This window comes from Anastrepha ludens, chromosome 2, assembly GCF_028408465.1.
Source record: "Anastrepha ludens isolate Willacy chromosome 2, idAnaLude1.1, whole genome shotgun sequence".
NCBI classification, from domain to species: domain Eukaryota; kingdom Metazoa; phylum Arthropoda; class Insecta; order Diptera; family Tephritidae; genus Anastrepha; species Anastrepha ludens.
This window is the reverse complement of record NC_071498.1, coordinates 179,534,376-179,548,920: the sequence shown is the minus strand read 5'-3', so window position 1 is coordinate 179,548,920 and position 14,545 is coordinate 179,534,376. Positions and strand designations below refer to the sequence as shown.

General features: G+C 38.1%; 1 protein-coding gene across 1 annotated transcript; it reads left to right on the top strand.

Annotated features, from left to right (window-relative positions):
- Nucleotides 1-705: 705 nt before the first annotated feature.
- Nucleotides 706-14,538, top strand: LOC128855960 (adenosine deaminase 2). The gene is made up of 8 exons (XM_054091246.1): nt 706-985; nt 6,770-6,894; nt 6,977-7,337; nt 10,877-11,046; nt 11,145-11,326; nt 11,410-11,546; nt 14,018-14,375; nt 14,431-14,538. Exons 1-8 carry the CDS (start codon nt 913-915, stop codon nt 14,528-14,530), a joined length of 1,506 nt encoding a protein of 501 aa, XP_053947221.1. The 5' UTR covers nt 706-912; the 3' UTR covers nt 14,531-14,538.
- Nucleotides 14,539-14,545: the final 7 nt, after the last annotated feature.

Genomic DNA, 14,545 nt, shown 5'->3' with positions numbered 1-14,545 from the left:
AAAACAACAAGTGATAAGCAATAAAAATAGTTAAACCAGCCACAAATTGTCCAGCTGAACTTGACTTCGCAATTATGAAATTGATAACGGATGAACGGGCCTCCCCACAGACAGCATACAGCGCAGCTTGTACTCCCACGCAGTATCACATAGCGCACATAAAAACACAACACAACACACGTACATGCATACACACCCATACCACCCTTTCACTGTTCATTCATCATTGGCACAGTCAGACTCATTCAGTGAAATTTCATTCATTCATTCATTGCCTCCTCTACTGGGTGACGGTCAATGGGCATGCAAATGTTGGATATGCGAGCAAAGCATTGAAGCTAACTTATCCGCATAAGTTTGGAGACAACTCAGCTGATGATAATATAATATTATATGCAATGTTGTTGTTGTTGTTGTTGCTGACACTGAACTGAAAATAAATTCACTATGCTAGCATTTGCATACTTTTATAGGCAACAATTTACGTGGCGACAACAACAATATCAACAACAGCAACAGCAACATAAGTGTGGATAGGTGACGAGGTAGATGATACCTACTTTTACTCTTGAATTGCCAATCTCGGAACTGCAGTGCCACTGCTGGAGAGGGTGAATTCGGATTAGACAGATTAGCATAAATATTCGCACTGTTGGGGAAATTTTGCAGGTGATTTAAATTATCTGCTTCAGTTGCATTTGTGAAACGGTTCGGAACGGTTTGGAAACTAACAACGGTCGCATTAAGTGTAAGCTCTGCTAGAGCAGTTGGTTGGTTAAAACAAACAAAAAAAAGCACAGAAACATAGAAACATAGAAAAAACTCAGAAATAAAAAAATAAAAAATATATACAATATAAAAATAAATAAATAAATAAATGTAATTTTAAAAATAAGTAAAATATATTAAAAAATGTGCAAAATATCTTTACTGTGGCTGTTAATTGGCTTATCCGTACTTTTTGCCGTCGAGTGTGCAGAAATATGTAAGAAGAAAAGTAAATTAAATATCCCTCATCAAATATAAAAGTTTTGTAAATTTTTCTGGAAATTTGTTTATTTGTAGATTTGTGTATAATATATTAATACTAAAAAAAAAACAATTAATTTGAGGTTTATTAAATGTTCAATTTTTCGTATAGGTTTTTTAAAGTTAAATGTCCTCGGTTCTTTTTAAAATTATAAATTTTTTTTTAATTTTTTTGAAGTGATATTATCGCCTTCTAAGTACTCCTCATCAACTGCAACGCACTTAAGCTAGCGTTTGATCCAGCTTTCGGTATTCTGGTGAACAATACCATTATAATCCATAAAAGCAATGAGAATCACTTTTTTTTTTGACTGAAAACGACTTCGCCTTTTTTAGTATTGGTCCATTCGGAGCTCTTCATTCACTCGCCTGATTTCTCGATTGCGTGGCGTACTCATAAGCCTCCTTATCTCGAGTAATCATGTGCTTGATAAATGTTGGGTGGATTCAGCCTTCATGCCTTTGGTTCTTAAGGTTCTTTGGAACTAACTTTGCAGCAACAAGGCGCAAGCCAAATCTTTAACAATAATGCCCTGAAAGGATCCATAATGAACGAATCCAACGTTCAAGTCCTCTGCCAGCTCTCTAATGGTTAATTTGCGATTATTTATCAACTTTTCTTTCACTTTATTGATGTTTTCATCAGTTTTCGATGTCGATGGCCTGTCACTACGTTTGTCATTCTCGATGAACTTACGATCTCTTCTGAAGTGTTCGTGCCACTCTTAAACATACTATACATTTTTTGTTGTGATTTTTGAAAACTGCCTGCCTGAGATTTTTTTCATTAATAGATGACATTATTGATGTTAAAGAAAATGCCGAAAACGTCGATAAAATCACAGAAATAATCGAAGTTGACCGGGATGTTAGTAGTCGTAGCAAGGTTACGCTCACCATCTAGAGACAAGTCAAGAGTCGAAACGTGAAATCGAAGCTTTCAATTGTGCGAAAATGTACTGAAAAATTGAGTTGATAGATTTTACTACTTTAAAGCCTGCCATACAAGTAAATTGAATTGTTCTACGTTCAGTATTTCCACAAAAACTTAGTTAACTTCCAAACAGTATATGAAAAGTCCTACGCCTATTCCGTATTTGTGTAGCATACCTGTATTAAATGGAAGTACATATGGGCATTTTCACAAAAAGGTCAACCACGAGTGCAAAACTCAAACTGTTCCTGAAAACTTTTTGTTGATGAATAATAAATCTCAAATGTGTTTACTTTATAAATATAAAAGAATTTTTCTTTTCTTTTAATTTTGAACCGAAATATACAACGAATATACAAAATTTACAAAAATCTAACTCTTTTGACCAAATATACCAACTTTTTTCCTTGTAATATTCCCTTATTCAAAGCAATACTATGATGTTTTTATTGTATAATTTAAAAATCTTCTATTGATAGTAACATAATGTTTAACAAGCAGAGAGACTTAGTGGAGATCGAATAACGGTAGTTTTTTTTTATTACTTCTGCTTATATTCGAAATAGCATTTATTGTTTTCATTAGTGCAAAAAGTGTTGAAGTATAAATTGCTTTCAAACTTTAAGCAAATAACTTATTTCACTTAAGAAAAGTAGCAATTGACTCTCGACAAAAACGATTCATAAAATTTATTGGTGTTTGAAATTCGTCGCGTCCGTTACCGCGAACCTTAAATTTTAAATAAAGTCGTACAAGATTAAAATTTTATAGATGGCAAAAACGGCAAAAGAAACAAGAAAAGCAATAACAACGAAATATAGAGAGAAAATGAAAGAAAACGTCGAGAAATGGCAGGAATACAAGAAGAAAGAAGCTAAACGAAAGCAAGAGTACCGAAAAAGATTATCGCAAAAAATGAAAAGTGATAGCAATTTATTAGAAAAGAAGAAAGAAAAGGACCGTGTTAGGCAACAAGTTTTGCGGCAAAAAAAGAGCGTAAATAATATTGATAGTTTGAATTGCGAAATTTACAGCTGTAAGCAAACGATGGGAAAAGCAATAAAAAAGTTGAGCGTGCGTTACCCAAAAACCTGAATAGAAAAATAGCTATCCTCAAATCTTTATGCAATAAATATCTTAGGCCAATAGAAACGATGGATGAAAATACTACCAAGTCATCAAAAAGCCTGATGCGTGAAAAATTAATTGAAAAATTCGTTTTGCAAGATGGAATCAGCGGGCAAGCTCCTGGGAGAAAGGATACAATGCTAATCAATGAGAAAGTAGTCTTAAAACGTTTTATGCTTATGACCTTAACAGAAGCATATCAACTCTATTTTACTAGAAGGCTGTGCAAAGATTATACCGCAGATTCCTGCCAAAGCTGATTTATTTCTTACATCAGTTTGCTGCGACGTTATGAATGAAAAGTGCATGGACGCACTTAAAATCGTACAAATGTCGCGTCCGTTACCGTGAAAATGCCCATATATTTTCATGAAAGACCAATTTTGGGCGCATCAGACGACGCAAAGCGTGACCAATTCTGTTCAGAGTGGAAGTGATGTGGCCGTGAGTAGTGGAGGCTATGATCATCAGAAACTATCTTGAAATAGTTAAATATGAATGCAGTTTATGTGGTGTAAATGAAAGCAAAAACGAAAGTGAAATAGTATACGACTACATATGCAAGCACGTAGATATACGAGTAGTGCACGAGAACTTTGCTGTTGCTGCATTTTCAACAGTAATGCGTTTTATGCTAGGCCAATTGAGTTTGACTTTGTTAGTTAGTTGTTGACACAAATATGCAATTTTTTATCTGCTCCCTTTGTACTGTAAAGTATCATATTTACAATCTTTTTTGTTGTTTTTGTTGGCTTGTTTGAACTAGTAACATACTTATACATTCAAAAGAGCATTGAAGTGAAATATTAAAGGCTGTAACTCCTGGGTCAAAAGTTCTCATTGGCTATTCTTTAGTAGTATTATTATTATTCTGATTATCCCACACTACTCTTCCCCTAGGAGGGGTCAATTTTTACCGAATACGACGGTATTACAGTTTTATCGGTGTGTATTCTAGTGTCCCAGTATAGGGTATATTCTTCCCTATCTAAGATCTTTGAAGAAGCGTATTTGTAATATGGATCATTGCTTTCTTTTAAAGGCTTTTTATTGGCTTTTTCTTGATGTATTATTTTTGCAACTATTTTATGTCTATGTGTATACTCTCTGCCTGCTAGAACATGGCATCTTGCAGTTATGTGGTATATTGTTTCTAGGTGTATTTGGCATCTTCGGCATTTGTTGTTAGTTATAATCGGGTATTTTATTACGTGTTTCTGATAGTTTTTAGTGAGGACTACTTGATCTTGAACGGCGGTTATAAATCCTTCCGTTTCAGGATGAGGCTCCCCTCTATGGAGCTATGTATAACTGTTCATTATGTCAATATTTGGGTTTTCTATAATGTGCTTGCCATGCAGCTGTTTCTATACCGAAGCCGTTTTCTTTTCTTCAACTGTTGTTTGGGTGATTGTTATTTCAGTGTTTTGTAGGTTTAGTGCAGTGTAGTGCTTATTTGCAAGGACTATTATTGCTTTGTTGCGGCCGCCGTAGCCGAATGGGTTGGTGCGTGACTACCATTCGGAATTCAGAGAGAGAACTTCGGTTCGAATCTCGCTGAAAGATCAAAATTAAGAAAAAGTTTTTTCTAATAGCGGTCGCCCCTCGGCAGGCAATGGCAAACCTCCGAGTGTATTTCTGCCATGAAACAGCTCCTCATAAAAATATCTGCCGTTCGGAGTCGGCTTGAAACTGTAGGTCCCTCCATTTGTGGAACAACATCAAGACGCACACCACAAATAGGAGGAGGAGCTCGGTGAAACCCCCAAAAAAGGTGTACGCGCCAATTATGTATATGATATATATATGTGTGGGCAAAAGTAAGGTGAATTTATTTGTCAAACTTCGCGGGATTAAAATTTCGCTCTAGTTATTTTTTTCATGAGTTGGCAGCATTGTTAATAATATCTGGGCCAACTTTCATGAGAATGTTATTATCAGTAATATATTTACGCTTGTGTTTACCAAACGACCAAGAGTGCATTTTTCGATTTTTACAATGTCTGATTTGATTGAGCAGAGAAGTGCCATCAATTTTCGTTTGCGGAATGAAATTTCGGCTGCGGAAACGTTTAGCATGTTGCAGAAGGCATTTGGTGATTCGACCATGTCGCAGAAAAATGTTTATAAGTGGTACAAAGACTTCAAAGAGGGTTGAGAACGTGTTGATGACTTGGAGCGCTCCGGACGACCATCGACGTCAACAGATGACCAACACGTCAATAAAGTGAAGGAGTTAGTGCTCAAAAATCGTCGGTTGACTGTTAAAGACCTTACTGATATCATCGGAATATCAGAAGGATCTGTGAAAACCCTTTTGAAAGACCATTTGGGCCTACGAAAAGACAAATCTCGTTTGGTACCGAAAACTCTCAATTTCTTGGAAAAAAGTCGTCCCGTTGATGTGTGAAACAATGCTTTCAGACTATCAGGACAAGCTCAAATGCATCATTACGGGAGATGAGACTTGGATTTATGCTTACGACCCTGAAACAACCGACCAATCAAGCGAATATCGTGCTAAAGGCGAGGCCAGACCGAAAAGAGCACGTCAAAGTCGTTCAAAAATAAAGGTCATGATGACAGTTTTTTTCGATTTTCGTGGTGTGGTGTACTGTGAATTCTTTCCACCTGGCCAAACTGTTAATAAGGAATATTATTTGAGCGTTATGCGTCGTTTACGTGAAGCAATTCATCTAAAAAGACCAGAATTATGGGCCAACAACTCTTGGTTTTTGCATCACGATAGTGCACCGTCTCACACTGCACTCGTTCTTCGTGACCATTTCGTCAAAAATTCCACGCATATCGTTCCGCAACCACCGTATTCACCTGATTTGGCTCCGTGTGACTTCTGGCTATTCCTAAAACTCAAGAGACCACTCCGGGGAACGCGTTTCGAGCCGATTGAGGAGATAAAAGCTGAATCGAAGAAGGTGCTGATGGCTATACGGGAAATGGACTATTTGGCATATTTCGGGGATTGGAAAAATCGTTGGCATAAGTGTATTTCATCGAGAGGGGATTGTTTTGAAGGGGATGAAATTGATTTACAAGAATAAAAAAAAGATTTTTCATTTTACAACCAAATTCACCTTACTTTTTGCCCACAGTAGTAACACGCTGATATTTAAATTATCACTTTTCAATTCAGTTTATTTTAAAACAAATAATTATAAATATTTAAATCGCAACATGATCCATAAACACGTGAACACAAAAACGAACGGTTTTCGTCTGTTAATTTTGGTGCCTTGCTTTGGCAGCCAGCCTTTTGGACTGTTCATCTGTTCATCAGATGAAGGTTGTTTCAATCCCGTGCTCTCACACAAAAGAAAGAGTGTCGCATCTTATTATCTATGGGGAAGCCTCCGGGTGCACTCAAAAACAAAAAAAAGACCATCTCCTTTTCTCGGATAACTCTTCCAAAGTTGTTGCTTGTGAATAATATAAGCTTGTTTTAATTTCTTGATAAAAATTAAGCTGATGGTCATGTTCACTAATTTTTGTTGCATACTTTTAGGGTTAGCTAATAATATATTAGCCATCTACTTGCGCTTTTAAACAACGATTTGAAAATAGTAGCAACGTTTATTAACACTTTCAAATATCTATAGCCTCCCCTATAGTTAGCCTAATGTGTAGTTCCTGAACCCTTTCATTTAATTTTACTTATAGCCTATGACACGCTCCGTAACAAAATCATCGATGCTGAACGCTCAGCCGCAGTCGGCGGCAATATTTGGTTAACATCGGCGGAAGACAAAGCCAATAGCATACTGATGAATGCCAAGCGGGCAGAGGTGAGTAGCAAAATACAGTAATGTGCATACATATAAGAATAAAACTAAAATTTAAATCCCCTTCACCATAACACAATTACAGATAGCCGAAGGCTTAAAGACGCCCGAAAAATTTCCACCCGCAATGCATTTCTTCCAGGGCAAACAGTACCTGCGCCAAAGCGAAGTGTTTCGTATTATGCAAAAGTTGCCGAAGGGGGCGCTGCTGCATGGACACAATACTGGCATGGTCAGTTCACGTTGGATAATTAGCAATTTAACCACCCTGTATAACCTGTATACCTGCCGCGATGTGAACGGACTGCTGATGTTCACCTATGAGCAGAGCAAATGCCACAGTGAAGTGCAAAATGTTTGCTTGGAACGCATTAACGCCGAGGATCGACGACTGTACGAACGACAACTGGAGAAACATATTAATATGTACACTGTGCATCCGGAATGTAGGTCGATGTACTATTCATTACAATAAGAAGTTCGGGGTGGTCAGAGGCGTGAAAAAATTAGTATTTTTGAAATTTTTTTTCCGACGGTCACTTTGTTTATTTTATAAAGCTAATAATGCGAGATTATTATATAAGGTTTTAACTTGACTTTTAACTTTACTAGTTACGATACCTAAGAAAGGTGACCTCAGCTTAACGCCATGCTTAGAACTGAGCAAAATGGCTTCAGACCTCAAGATCTTGTGTTAATAACTTTAATACCCTTAGGATCATCGTCGAGCAGTCAGCAGAATGGCATTCCATTTTATTCCCTTTTTGTTGACTTTGAGCGTGCTTTCGACACCATCACTAGAAACGCTACTGAAAATCATGACGCACCAGATAAAATAACTTCTATCATCAAGAGCTGTATTTTGAAGCAGAATGCAGTGTTGATTTCAAAGCGAAGAACAGCAAGAAGTTTAAAATAGCAAACTGACTGCGTCAAGGCTGCATTTAACCACTCTACTGATTATCCTAAAACTGACCGCGAAGCTCCGAATGGAATTCAGTGGAACTCGTTTCAAAAGCAGGGTGACCTGGACTACGCCGATCACATATATTTTCTCTCACATTCTTCTTCTTCTTAATTGGCACGATAAGCGCTTACGCGATTTTAGCCGAGTTTAACAAAGCGCGCCAGTAGTTTCTTTCTCGTGCTAACCGGCGCCAGTTGGACACACCAAATGAACCCAAGTCCTTCTCCACCTGATCTTACGAACGCAAAGGAGGCCTTCCTCTTCCTCTGCTACCACCAGCTGGAACTGCATCGAATACTTTCAGAGCTGGAGCGTTTGTATCCATTCGGACGACATAACCCAGCCAACGTAGCCGCTGGATCTTTATCCGCTGCGCTCTGTCTATGCCGTCTCATTCACTGTACGGAACAAAGAAAAAATTAGAAAGGCCCATTGAAAACGGAAAACTGGTGTGGCTGAAAGGAAACATCTCCAACACAAAACTTGTGCACATGGAGACAACGATTGCAGCACCTCTAACCTTCCGTTTGGGGTCCGAGAATATAATAATTGATGACATTGAATGGTTCAGTGTGATGTTGTTGTTGCAGCAGCAAAAACACTCCAATGTTATATCCCGAAACACCAAAATAAGGGCCTTCAACACAACCATCAAATCAATCCTTCTGTGCGGCTTAGGGACACGGAAAGTCGCTGACGCGATCTGTAATAAATTGTTCGTTTTTATTAATAAATGACTACGCATAACCTGCGGAGTTTTCTGGTCAAATACCATTTCAAATGAAGACCTCTACGCGCTCCCAAACAGTATGCCCATCAACTCAAAAATCAAAGGAGATAATGAAGCTCTATTGGCCGTACGTTTCGAAAAGACAACATCCATATAACGAAAATGACGTTTGAGTGGAGTCCGCAAGCGAGTCGAGCGCATGGTCCACCAAAGATGGCGTGCGAACAGTGCGTACTGAAAGCGAGAGTTTTAGCTACAGGAGGGACATAAAAAGTTATGTTATATATGAGAGAAGACGTTGGAAGGGGCTAGTCTCCTCTCTATGCTCTGACTAAAAGCGATTTTTTTTTTAATTTGGACACCAATTTTGAACTACGCATTGTATTTAATTATTTGTTGGGTGCGCAACAAAGTTCTCACTGTTTTTTTGAAAATACAACTTTATTCTAAAAAAATGGTTACAAGTGAATCATTGAAAGTATTGCCCATCGCTTACTACTTTTTCCCATCTTTCTGGTAGATCTGGTATACCGTCGCGGGAAAACTGTTCATCTTTTGAGGCTATCCACGGATCAAGCCATTTTTTGATGTCTTCATATGAATGCAACTGCTTGTCAGCTAGACCATGTGCCATCCATCGGAATCGGTGATAATCGGACGGCGCAATATATGGCGGGTGGGGTAGGATTTCCCATTTCAGTGTTTCCAGGTAGGCTTTAACGGGTTTCACAACGTGAGGCCGAACGTTGTCATGCTGTATAATCACTTTTTCATGCCTCTCCGCGTATTGCGCCCGCTTCTCGCGCTGTGCTGGGCTCAATCTCATCAATTGAAGTCGATACCGATCCCCAGTGATGGTTTCGCTTGGTTTTAACAGTTCATAATAAATAACACCAACTTGGTTCCACCGAAGCGACGACGTAGAAACATGACCGGGCAGTCCCCATAATTTTCTTTTCTTTGGATTGCTGTAATGAATCCATTTTTCATCACCCGTCACCATGCGATGAAGAAACCCAGGCGAAAAAGCGACGTTCAACATCCCTTGGTTTTAACTCATAAGGGACCCAAGTCCCCTGTTTCTGAATCATTCCCAAAGCATGCAATCGCTTGGAAATGGATTGGCGGGTAACTCCTAATACTGAAGCAAGCTCTTCTAGCGTTTGACACGGATCCTCAATGGCTCCAATTCAGCGTCTTCGAAGGTTTTTGGCCTTCCTTCACGCGGACGGTCGTCAACATTAAAATCTTCGTCTTTGAAGCGTCGGAACCAATTTCGGTACGTTGTTTCACTTAAAACAGCATTTCCATAAACTTTTTGTAGCTCTTGATGCGCTTCAGCCGCCTTTTTTTCGAATGAAAGAGGAAAATCAACACTTCCTGCAAATGAAGATTATTCGGCAAAAAATCAGACATTTTCACATAACCAAAAGTATATGATACTAAAATAAAATCACTAATGTGCCGAAGCAGTTTATTTACCATATGTCTAAGCTTGATTTACGACGTTTAGGTTATGTTAGAATCGACTAGCACACACTGCTGGCGGCATCTATTGACAAACAGCGGGAACTTAGTTGCGCAACTAATACATTGTTTGAATCTCTCCAAGGAATAAATAAAAAATAATAAGCTTGACTTCCTCAAATTTTCAAAAATATAATTATTTGGATAAAGTCTCTCTTGGACCTCCCAAGTAGTGCTTTGTACTGGTTTATAACTTCGTACTGACTCAAAATCAAACAAACAAGGGAAATGTTTTAGTCCAATACTAACTCTAGGTAGGTACCCAATTTTTTTTTATTAATATATTTTTTTCTTCTTCTTGGTAGTTGTACTCGATCTTTAAGGGTGAAAAATGCCTTAATTTATAGTTTTAATAAAATTGAAATAAAATCCATTTGTGGAACAACATCAAGACGCACATCACAAATATGAGGAGGAGCTCCGTCAAACACCCAAGAAGGGCGAAAATCAAAGTTTACAGGAAAAATAGAAATTCTTCCGTATAAAATTCAGTCCCATCCATTTGCTGATTATAAAATTACAATGGTCACCGATCTCGCGAACATAGTTTCGAGAAAAACGCGTTTACAGTTTACATCTTGCCCATCGAGAGTCCAAGTGCCCTTCTTTAATTGTTCGACATCTCAAAAGTTATTCTTTAAATATATTTAAAAATTTTGAAAACATTATACTACTCTACTCTGACTACTTCAATTCCAACAACAAGTGATTAGCTCTTAATTTATATCATTTAAAAATCTTTTTCGAAACAACTTTTTCAGCTATGATTACGGATAAACGCAAGATTTGGCAACGTTTCCACAACATTTTTAAGAGTGTAGAGAACTTTTACAGTTATCAACCGGCGTTCTGCAACTATCACAAGCGATTGCTGGAAGAACTATGTGAGGATAATATATTCTATGCGGAATTGAGATCACCTCTAACGCCGGTATGTTGTAGTAGTGAGCCATTTCTAGAGACTTTCTAAAAGTATCCCTAATTGTCACTGTGATATGTGTGTGTATTTTTGCTACAACAAAATATCAGCTATATGGCGACAACAATCGAACATTCAATGCGCTCGAAGTAGCCAACGAAATGGAAGCTATCGTGGAGGGCTTTAAGGCGCGGCACCCTGACTTTGTGGGCCTTAAGGTCATCTATACAAAGCCAAATCAAGCGTCCGTGGATGAAATGGCACAACACTTAACAACTTTTAAGCAACTGCAGTGAGTCAATTTTACTAATATTTGTATCTACATACACACACACACACACACACAGCTTTTATAAATAATTGCAATTTTCGTAGCGATGCCAAGCCAAACTTCATTATTGGTTTTGATTTGATTGGCCAAGAAGATGCCGGGGATCCACTGCACAAATTCGTTAATGAATTAACAGATATGCCAGCAACTGCCAATTTTTTCTTTCACGCTGGCGAAACAAGTGAGTACATATACATGTTTATATATTTATTTCAATAGGCGTATTCATACAGTGGGCTGTAATTTTTCGCAAATGTTAACCGAAAGGATAAGCGTCTTAAAATTTAACCATAAAGCCAGTGGGTTGCAGAAGATTGTAGAACGCAGTGAAAGCACAAACATTTATTTGGTATGGGAATAAGTTTCCGTCCTTTCTTAGCCAAAGTTACGAATTATTTAAACAAATAAATAATACATGGTATCGTGAAGTACGTGTCATTGGAAGCTATAGCTTTACTCAAACTTTCAGGCAGCATACGGATTCCTCTGACGAAAAATTCGAGTTCTTTTGACTGGATCCATTCATTGATCTAGTTTACGATGCTCTCGTAGGACGTGAACTGCTCTCCAATAAGGGCTGACTGCACTGCACGGCGGGTTGTTCAAGATTTCCCATTTCAGTCCCTCTAAATATTTCTGGACATCGGTCCAGATTTAGCAACGTGTAATCTGGCGTGTCAAGTAGCAAAATCAGTTTGTCATGTCTACCGTCCCATTCCGGCGTTTTTCTTTGAGATCGGTAACGATCGCCAGTGATGGTTTCAGAGGGCTTAAGGAGCTTATAATAGATGACACCCTTCTGATCGCACCAGATGCACAACATAACCTTTGAAGAATGAATATTTTTTTTCGCTGTCGATGGATCTGGTTTACCTGGGAGGCTCCAACATTTTCAAGAAGCATCTCACACGTCACCAAACGTCTCTCGATATCCTTCTCCTTCAATTGATGTGGCACCCACTTGCCTGCTTTCTGGATCATTCCCATCGCGTGCAAACGTTTACGGGCGGTTGATCTGTCAACATCCAACTCTTTAGATATCAAGGGTTCGACATGCATCTTCGTCCAATAATTGTTGTAGCTGAGTACTTTGAAATTTTTTTTGGTATCTTTCGCGATCTTTATCACTCACGTCGAAATTGTCACTTTGGAAGCGTCAAAACCACTCCTTACAAGTTGTATTTGATGGAGCGTGATACCGTAAATATTGATCAATATACGACACGTTTCAGCTGCATTTTTCTTTTAAAGTTAATAATGAGAAGCATGACTTCCCGCAAATGCTGTTTTTTTTTTCGGAACGAACGTAGACATTTTTGACGTCAGATAAAAAAGGATCTTTACGCTTCAAGCGAATGTCAACTACTGCGATCGAGACCTCACATATACACCTTCAAATCACCAGTATATTACAAGAGTGAACACAAAAATAGTATCAGCAGCGACACCTCTTTTACGAGGGCGAAAACTTATTCTCATATCCAATAAATTCGTTTTTTTTTATATCCTTTGAAGGAATATTGAGTTTACCAAAAATATTGAAGCATCATTATATAATAAGCTGAGTATATGCATTTTTATCTTACTATCCTTCCCTCATAGCTCTGCGGTCGTAACTCACGGCTGTCAATTAGAATCTAAAATCTACAGATTCTTTATTTTCTTCAGTTAAGTTAAGTTTCGACTTATCGCAATTTTCTATAATTTTAAGTTTAATTTAAATTACGTAAATTAAGTCTATACAAACGGAGCTTTAACACCTTAATTTAATGCAATTGTCACTTGCACATTTTTGTTTGGGACTTTGGTGTTTTCTTCTTTTTTTGTATACAGTAGAAACTCGATACTTGTACACCTCGATGCGTGCGACCCAATTTTTTTTTTCATTGCGTACTCAGTACCTGCGACATTAGGAAATTTTTACCTCGAAATTTTTTGTTTTGTCTTTGTCTTTTGCTCTTTTTTCATTCTATTATTGAGCATAAAGCTCCAGAAAGTACCTTACTCGTCATTCTCACAATGACATTTTTTGAATTGAATCAGATGAATGATTTTAGGGGAAGTACCGTCTAATTCATTTGCCGACGAAATGACAGTTTTGCGTGAATTTTTGCATGGTTTGCAGGTTTGCCATTGCCTGTCGAGGGGCGACCGCTATTAGAAAAACCGTTTTCTTAATTTTGATCTTTCACCGAGACTCGAACCTACGTTCTCTCTGCCTTCCGAAGAGTAGTCACGCACCAACCCATTCGGGTACGCGTCTTGGATTAGGCAGAGCGAAACAATGCCTGCTCGCACGATGTTAAGACGCTGCAGAGGCTTAGAAACCGTGTAGCACTGAACAAGCGGGTGTGTACAAAACAAATCGAATTCTTTAAATTCAAATGAAACTTATCGCTTTAAGGTGCATTTAATTAATATAATAAAAACAAATAAATTTGGATTGCAATCAGTAAAAAGTACTTATTTTAATTTGTACAGAAAAACATCTCAGTTCTTGCGACAACCACGAAACTTGCAACGAGCCCGGTTTCGATTCCGCGCAAGAATCGAGTTTCTACTGTATTATTTTTCTTTTTTTTTATGTTACTTACATATATGCCCAGATAGCTGCAATTTAACTGTTTATTTTTACTCTTCTTTTCGCCTCAGATTGGTTTGGCAAAACTGATTGGAATCTCATGGACGCGCTACTGCTGAACACGAAACGCATCGGTCACGGCTACGCACTGCCAAAACATCCGAACATTTGGTCAACCGTCAAAAAACGCAACATTGCCATCGAAGTTAGTCCGATTTCAAATCAAGTAATGGGTCTTGTTTGGGATTTGCGAAACCACCCGGCCACATTTTTAATAGCAGAAAATTTTCCAGTTGTCATAACGGCCGATTACCCCGGCATGTGGAATTCGAAAGGGCTAAGTTATGATTTCTACTACACCTTTATGGCGCTGGCGCCAGCAGAGGCCGACCTGCGGTTTCTCAAACAGCTCGCTTTGAATTCAATAAAGTATGAATCACAAATTAAATGAAACAAAGAAAATATTATTTGCATTTTTAAACAGGTACTCCATCTTAACGTCAGAGGAGCGCCGCAAAATGAATCGCGTTTTCCAGAAGAAATGGGAGGAGTTTATTTACAATGTGATTAATTTGAAATTCTAAATGAACGTTTTTATT

Bases quoted from the DNA above. Each gene is read 5' to 3' on its own strand.
- LOC128855960 (XM_054091246.1), top strand. From the start codon at position 913: ATGTGCAAAATATCTTTACTGTGGCTGTTAATTGGCTTATCCGTACTT. The intron at 7,338-10,876 runs GTAGGTCGATGT...CAACTTTTTCAG, and splicing joins GTACACTGTGCATCCGGAAT to CTATGATTACGGATAAACGC. The intron at 14,376-14,430 runs GTATGAATCACA...ATTTTTAAACAG, and splicing joins CTCGCTTTGAATTCAATAAA to GTACTCCATCTTAACGTCAG.